At 35.6% G+C, this 8,680-nt stretch overlaps 1 protein-coding gene across 1 annotated transcript in view; it reads right to left on the reverse strand.

Moving 5' to 3' along the window:
* LOC117344145 (tyrosine-protein phosphatase non-receptor type 4-like) overlaps positions 1–8,389 on the reverse strand; it is a 67,376-nt gene extending 58,987 nt beyond the window's left edge. The window contains exon 1 of the mRNA XM_033906796.1: positions 7,592–8,389. Coding sequence (XP_033762687.1) covers positions 7,592–7,623 — 32 coding nt within the window. The 5' untranslated portion in view covers positions 7,624–8,389. The remainder of the gene's footprint in view (positions 1–7,591) is intronic.
* Between the last annotated feature and the right edge of the window lie 291 nt (positions 8,390–8,680).

Genomic DNA, 8,680 nt, shown 5'->3' on the forward strand with positions numbered 1-8,680 from the left:
CCAGGACATTACTGATGAGCCAGTTAGGTAAATTTAATACGATACGTGGATTCAAATGACTGAGGATACAGGAAAACTTTTCCAATACATTAACTTTTAACAAGAATTCTTAATATTAAATGATCACGTATCAATTTGTTGAAAATAATAAATCAAAACTGCAACCTTTTACCATATTTAACCACAAATCAGCCCCTTTCTTTATTTTTGCAGAACCATCAATTTTGAAATAACAAATTAACTGAAAGTAAAAAATAAGCCCTCCTCAAACTTAAATACTTGGGTTGGGGGGCAGATTTATGAGAATAAATGCAGATTTTTTTTTAAAGCAGATAAAGCTCTATGTCCCATACATGGGTACTGTAAATGCTTCCAATGAAACCATAGATATAAAACCTACAAATATCAGACACAGTCCAGAAACCTACCCATGTCACTGGTGGTCAGATTACATCAGTGGGACGTCAGTGGGATTTGGTCAATATTTCAATATTTAAATAGCTTGGATTATACCACAAGAGACACAACATATGGGGAACACATTACGTATCAAATCACATTTACCAATACGACCTGATGGCCTTCTTTGTCTCTGTACTGAGTGGTATATATATTGGAGACCCAATACCTTCCTTTATTACATTTTTCCCAGTGAAATATCAAAAAATATTCATTCTATAAAAGTGATATTTTTCACTAGTGAAAAATATCACTTTTGCTGATTTGACCAATCAAATTAATGATTAGAAAATACCAAAATAATTGACCAATCAGAAAGCCTGACATATATGTCAGCACCTGGACAGGGGGGACTACTTTTTTAGGGAACTGTAGGCCTAGTTAGCATACAGGATAGGTTCTTCGTTGATAAAAAATGTAATAAACAGAATATCTAACAGTGTCTTCAGTAATACCAAATATATTTCACGAGTGGGGCTAATATTTTGATATTTTTCACTCGTGCGCACGAGTGAAAAATATCAAAATATTAGCCCCACTCGTGAAATATATTTGGTATTACTGAAGACACTTAGATATCCTCTATATACCTGGCAATACAACTCAAAGGTTCAAATAACTTGCCAATTGGGGACTCCATACTTGCCATTGTAATTAAGCATCACAATTTAGAGAACCGATATCTATCAACTGAAAACATTGATAATAATAAAATTCAATAGTTCAAATACTTTTTTTCTCCATATTTGTCATTGGTTACCAACACAACTTAAGAACCCCTATCTGCCAATTGCCAATGCTAAGTAATAAATTTGAAAACCCCTATTTGCCTATTGGAAACTCAATATTTACAAATACCTAGTCATGAATTTGAAAACCCTTAATTGCCAAATGAAAACTCAATTTGCCACTACCTAGAAAAACAATTTTGAAAAGTTGCTTTCGTAAAGTTGAGACCTAGCAAAATTGCAAGTACATCTTTGAAAATATATCTGCTAACTGAAGACCCTATTTATGCCAATATGTTCCAATTGATAACTAGATATATAATATATCATTTACAGTATAATAAAATAAAAAGCCAAACACAGATCTGCTGTCTCCCTAGTACTTTCGCGGCTACATTCTGCCGCTCTTCAGGGGATTTATATATATTATTGAAAATACACATTTGCCAATTGGAGACCCAAAATTTGTGTTACATACATTTGCTATTAATATCCAGCAATACAACATTGGGAATCTAAGTTTGCCAATACCTATCAATATATATCTTGACCAACTTCTTGTTGTGATCCCATTCAGACTTGAAACACAGGACAATCTTACATGTGTATAGAACTACACTGAAGCTACCCTTAGTGAAGGACTACTACACACAGATACCTATCTCTAAACATTATTATAACTTTACAATACTAACAGTTGTAGATTTAGGTGCGAAATATTCCAGTCCAATAATAACCAACCTTCCCTCTCCTAAAATTTATCAATGGACTCCCCAGTCCTTAGATCTGGACTGGTCCATGTCAAGCTACTGGTGATGGGTTGCAGGTTCTCATGCCTCTTTTACCATATTTTATAATTGTCAGGAATAATTCTAATTCAGCAGATATCTGGCCAATCTAGCGAACAGTAGATAAATTGTCTTAACACATTAACACTACAGGGCACTGATGTGTTAGGGAGATAAACCCTCCCCACCTATCACAAATATCATTTTGACACTTTGATCAAAGATTGGGGTTAAGAATTGTTGAAATACAAGCAATAATATTGCCATACCTAGTAGTTTTGTCTGTGTCATTAAGACAATAGTTCTCCCTTATCCAGCAACATACAAGTTACCACAGGTAAACATTTCTAAACCTAACTTGATTCCTTGTAGCAGAATATGGAAAGGGTGTTTGCGTATAATTGTAAGATATTACGGTGATTGAGACTGGGGTCGGACCAAACAATAGATTCTCTTCAAGGGTTTTCATGCTAATTTTATCGTGAATTTCATCAATATTATTTCTTCTATGGTCACAATATCCAATTATTCTCAACAAACACATCATAACACACCATTTACCATGTCAAATCAGAAATATTTTCAATCCATTCAACTGAGAGAAACAAGATAAACTCCGTAGTATTGTATTTTGATATTTTTTCATCGTTGTACAATCAGTATAAAACCAAGACCCTTTAAATTCACTATTCATTTAAGCCGACGTCAGTTAAAATTGAAATTGACAAAACAATACTTCATTTTTTCTGGCCGGATCAACTGGTCATGATATTAAATTCGTGAACTCTGTCTGAAAATATAGGACTACAATAACTCGGGTTTATTTCTCTAACAAAGAAACTCAAGCTGATCTTGATCGTCACACAAAGGAACAATTAATTACATTAACAATGGATCCCTTTTTGCCACTAATCCACTAAACGTTACAAAATACGAGACTTTTCCTCACGGACATTTAAACATACAAGTATAACAATACCGAATAGCTAGACATTCAATGATCAACTCTATCATTAAATATACTCTGTTACACTTACTGCCTACAGTCTTTGTAAAACACCTGTGTTCTGGCCAATAAATCTCAGAAAAGCTTAAGGATGTATATTACCTTGGTGGAATAGTTATCTCCTTTTTTTCTTTCTTTTTTAAAGATTTTCAAATTTGTCAAATTTGTTCTTCTAACAAAATATATTGGAGATATCAATGTATACAGAAATACATTGATAATATCTCAACTATACAGATAACAAGCATTCCAAGAGTATTGCTAAAGCAATATATGTCCCCTACTGGCCCCCTGTTAAAAATAGTAACAGTGACCTTGACCTTGACCCAAAAACCCCGAAACTCAAACTTGATCTGTAACTCCTCATACTGCAGTTACATACCAACCTTCACCAACATACCTTGAAGTAAGGCTGAGAATAGTGCAGAAAAACTGAGTGGATGGATGGACAGAGGGACGGACAGAGGGGCAGGAAACCTACAGTGCAACCGGTAGGGACTAATATGGGGAGATAATTCAACAATATAAATGGTATATAAGATGGCTAATGTTCAATTCAATATTAATTCCACAATATCAGTATTTCAGGAAGAGTACGATAATGCAACAATTCAGAAGAGATGATTCCAAGAGAATAACAGTATTCCATTTTTTTTTTTGCTGCATAACCAAGAGTATTAATTAAAGCCTTATATAACACAAAGATTTACAACATGGATGACCAATGCCCAGACTAGAGTTGATTGACTCGTTCAAAATCATTTGACCGTGTCCAATACTTCAATATTTGTATGTGTTATATACTTTGCTGTATACGTGTCCTCTCTTGCTCAACACACCAATGTGTGTCCAAATGAATCTACACAGCAGTGATGACATAACAGAACTATTTGTTGTGTTACATACATGGTGTCTTTAATACAGATTTCTCACACATCTCAGAAAGATCAATCAAATGTTTAACCCGGGGCTGAAAACTAATGCAATGACATTGTAACATGGTCTTCACGACTCTTGACAGGTCCAAATAATGTCATTCCAAATGTAGCCTTGCCAATGGCAGCCTTTTAATAGCCTTCATGACAACCAAAGGACGTTAGGCGAGACAAAAGGACAGATATTTATCCTGGAAACTTGATGAAATACACAATAGATGTCTCCATCTCGATCAATACCATATTTCTATACACCACAGTACTGGTAGTCCATACACCCAGATATGTACTCGTATGATGGATGGTAATTGTTTCTCGTGTAGGAAACACACATTATTCTGAATATTTGATCCTAGATATAATTCAGAGTCAAAACAAAAACTCCTGACATATATAAATTATATCTTTATCATCACCATTCCAGCTTAAACATATTATAACAAATGTTTAGGTTTCCTGTCACTTTTTACAACTGATACGTCTATGTTTTATACCAGTCAGTATTATTACGCTTATAAAAAGGATGGTTGGTAACCATGGCTGTCACACCTGACCGAGGACTGTCACAGCTCAGTGACCCTGTATCCAAGTCTGACTGGAAGACTAAACATCACTACTATATAGATCCACATCGATTTCCGGATTCAAAACGCTTGAGGGAACAAGTTTTCAGATTCTCTCACAGAGTCAACTTCCATTTTCTATAATAACATTTTTTTGTTTGTACACTTCCGTAATGTTTCTTGAGTTGTAAAATATTATCATCATTTACGATTACGTCACATTTCCAAATGCTGTGTATTTAATGTTACCAACTTTGAAATGTTAGTCGATAATTTATGATTTTGTACATACTATTCTATCAAACCTAGTAAGGCAGGAACACAGACAATCAGAAGGATTCACTCTACCCCAGTATAAGACCCCCTCGAAATCCTAAACTTTTATATAAAATGGCCTCGCTTTTCACATTGAAAACTACTGAGATGATCTCTTGTTCTCAGCTGTACCAGTAAACGCTGTATTGTCTGACAGAAAGACAGCCCCCATACCTCAGACAGTCTATATATATTGATACATTTTTTGATACTTTTTAACTATAAATTATTCCATTAAACTATGAATGACTACTTAAATTATTACAATGATGTGTGTATGAGTGTATGAGTGTATGTGTAAGTGTTACAAATAACCCTAATTATATAGTTCTATTGTTCAATTACTTTATCAAAATGTCATTTATGTGGGAGAAGACTGATATAGGCAAAGCCTGTTGTCAAATCCCTTTGTACTATAACATCTTGTATAATAAAATTTGTTGAAATGAAAATACATTTCAAATCATCACAATCTTTTTCAGGTTTAATATTGTGAAGAAGTCTTTGTGAAGACTCTTCACACATTACATATCAGGTTATACAAACATCAGTCATAAGTCAGCACTTCATCATTTCTTTTTGCAGTCTTCATATTAAATGCTTGACTTGATCCTCCAATATCTAAGTTACACTTTAACACAATTTTCTATCATATTTATGTTCGAGTTTTCTACTGTATTAAAATAGACATAACTCATGCATATTTGCAACTGTTGAGTTATTTGGTATTTTCCCTTGAAACTGACAGGGTCAAATGAGAATGTATGTACAGTGTCTACAGATGGCACCACTGATGGACACATGTATAGTGTCTACAGATGGCGCCACTGATGGACACATGTATAGTGTCTACAGATGGCGCCACTGATGGACACATGTATGTATAGTGTCTACAGATGGCGCCACTGATGAACACATGTATAGTGTCTACAGATGATGGCATCACTGATGTACACATGTATAGTATCCACAGATGGCGCCACTGATGGACACATGTATAGTGTCTACAGATGGTGCCACTGATGGACACATGTATTGTATCCATAGATGGTGCCACTGACAGACATGTATAGTGTCATCATACTGAAATGCCACAACTGGACACAATATGGTGACATCCCACCTGATCACATAATATAGGCTAACCAGTCTTTAACTATTTGTGAAGCTGGACTTTAAGGACAGATGTATGTAAACCATGTGTAAGAAACATGTGAAGTGTTATATGACAAAGCCACCTGCCATATTGGACAGTCACAATGGACTAAAGCACTATTCAATATGGTAAATCTGGCCATTTACTGACAGAAATATTTCTTATCATCCCTGATTACTTATTCTGTGGAGTATATACTCACTGAACCTCAATAAAATTATGCTCTTGATTTCATTCTGCTGACTTCGCACCAATGGCTCCCTCTATATCATTTACAGGTACTCCGTATTTAGATACTGCCAACCGTTTCTTATCATCTTAACTCTACATGACAAATGATGAGAGAGCTTAACTAGGAAATATCTCAACTGTATGATGTTTAATAAAACATTCATTACAAGATTTAAACTTTTCTACCCGATTAATTCTACACAGGGACCCACTGGTGAAAACTTTTTCCTCTGGATTTTGGTGACTTATCAACAAAGGATGACCTAAAGCGTTATCTCATTTCAAGAGTTGAAGTGATCTTGAAGGATCTTGTGTAATCACACAGATAACCGGGAGACTTGACCCAAACATTTTAACCATAAAGGTTAAATCTGGTTTGATCAGTACATCCGGCAAACCGTTCTAAATGACAGTCTGCGTATCTAGTGAGATAGGTGTGTAATAAAGGACATATTGAGACTTCCTCACGTACAAACTTTATATTAACCATTCTTTATATATAATCATGGCCACCTACTGTATGTGTTAACCATTCTTTATATATAATCATGGCCACCTACTGTATGTGTTAACCATTCTACTTTCCGACCACCTGTCCTTACTGTAAACTAACAAGTTTTCACCTGTGTATTCCGACCACCTGTCCTTACTATAAACTAACGGGTTGTCACCTGTGTATTGCACCTGTCCTTACTGTTAACAAACGGATTGTCACCTGTATATTCTGACCACCTGTCCTTACTGTAAACTAACAGGTTGTCACCTGTGTATTGCACCTGTCCTTACTGTAAACTAACGGGTTGTCACCTGTGTATTGCACCTGTCCTTACTGTAAACTAACGGGTTGTCACCTGTATATTCTGACCACCTGTCCTTACTGTAAACTAACGAGTTGTCACCTGTATATTCTGACCACCTGTCCTTACTGTAAACTAACGAGTTGTCACCTGTATATTCTGACCACCTGTCCTTACTGTAAACTTACAGGTTGTCACCTGTGTATTCTGACCACCTGTCTTCACTGAACAATTTGATTTTTTTACCTGCGATACTGACATCTGACTCTACGGAAGAGTTATAAGTTTGTCATCTTCACACATTCACAATCCAGTACTTCATTCCACATTTTTGACCCCAGTTATAATATCAATAATCCTTAACTTTAGGAATTAAAGCATTTATAAGTTAAGGAAGGTTGATGAAACCAGAGTGTGTTTAGTAATAGCCTGTGTGATCTGACAATACTTTTCAAACTTTACTTTATTCATCACTAACTTTGTAAGAGGTAGAGAAAAAGTGTACAGCTTTAATGACTACTCAATAAAGTCAATAACGTGTCACTATCAAACCTGTCTAATCCGATCCCTCTGTACATCAATGACAAATTACACCTGAGGAATATGTACCCACCTTCCACAAATAAGACTGGCACTTTTCCCCATGTGTTAGGCGGCCTCAACACTGCATCAGTACTCCATATCAGCTGGTCATTTTCCTCTCACAAATATGGCCGAGTAATGACAATATTCCTTAATTTCAGCGATAGGTAATCCAGCAAATAAGGCACTTTAATATATTATTTTCCTTCCAGTAAGGCACTTTATAATAATCTTCCGATAAGGCACTTTACACAATTATACTTGAAGTTCAACTGTCATAAAAACCGAAGTGATATTTTTCCTTTCAAATTCAATTTTTTTCTCTCTTGAAAATCACATCAGACTGCAGATACTTTACATCAAGTAATGGTAGTTGTTGTTTAAATCCTCTTTAATTACAAACACATAGAAAAAATATCAAGTCTTTATGAAACAAAAACAAATTTCCTTGGTGATCATAATAACTTGTCCACCACACAAGTTTTCATTCCTTTTAGCTTCTGATTAACACTGCTGTCATTTTCTACCAATGTGAACCATTAATGTTGGACACGGCAATATTTAAAATTCCAAAGATCCTGTGACACCACACTGTCATGTGTGCGATACATGGGAAACCATAGAAGTAAAGCTAATAACCCAATACACACATAAATACCAGGCTAAATAGTCCACTAACTAACAAGCCAAAACACTAATACCTCGGGTCAAATCCACTAATCTACGGTCCGCTCGCGACGACAAAACCTAATGCATGATAATCTTTACCGTTATGCTTTCACTCCATCAAATGAATTCCATTACAAATGTTCTTTAACCATGTGACACGGTTCAGCGGAAACAGTACGCTGTCAAATAGCACTCTACGTTTCGCGGTACGTACCCTGTGTAATACCCGGTCAATACACATCTCATGCACACAAAGCTTAGCTAGTCTATACACCTGACGAACACCGAATACCTGGGATCTATCTCGCTGAGTTTTCAATACCAACTCGGCTCAATATACCTGAGTAAACTATACAGTGATTCCATCTACCTGTGTTTACCTGTTCTACCTACAGCTTGTCCACCCTATATCTACAATGGAACCTACCCAGGTTTGTGGTGACACTGAAGG

Source organism: Pecten maximus, chromosome 15 (genome assembly GCF_902652985.1).
Source record: "Pecten maximus chromosome 15, xPecMax1.1, whole genome shotgun sequence".
In the NCBI taxonomy this organism is placed as follows: Eukaryota; Metazoa; Mollusca; class Bivalvia; order Pectinida; family Pectinidae; genus Pecten; species Pecten maximus.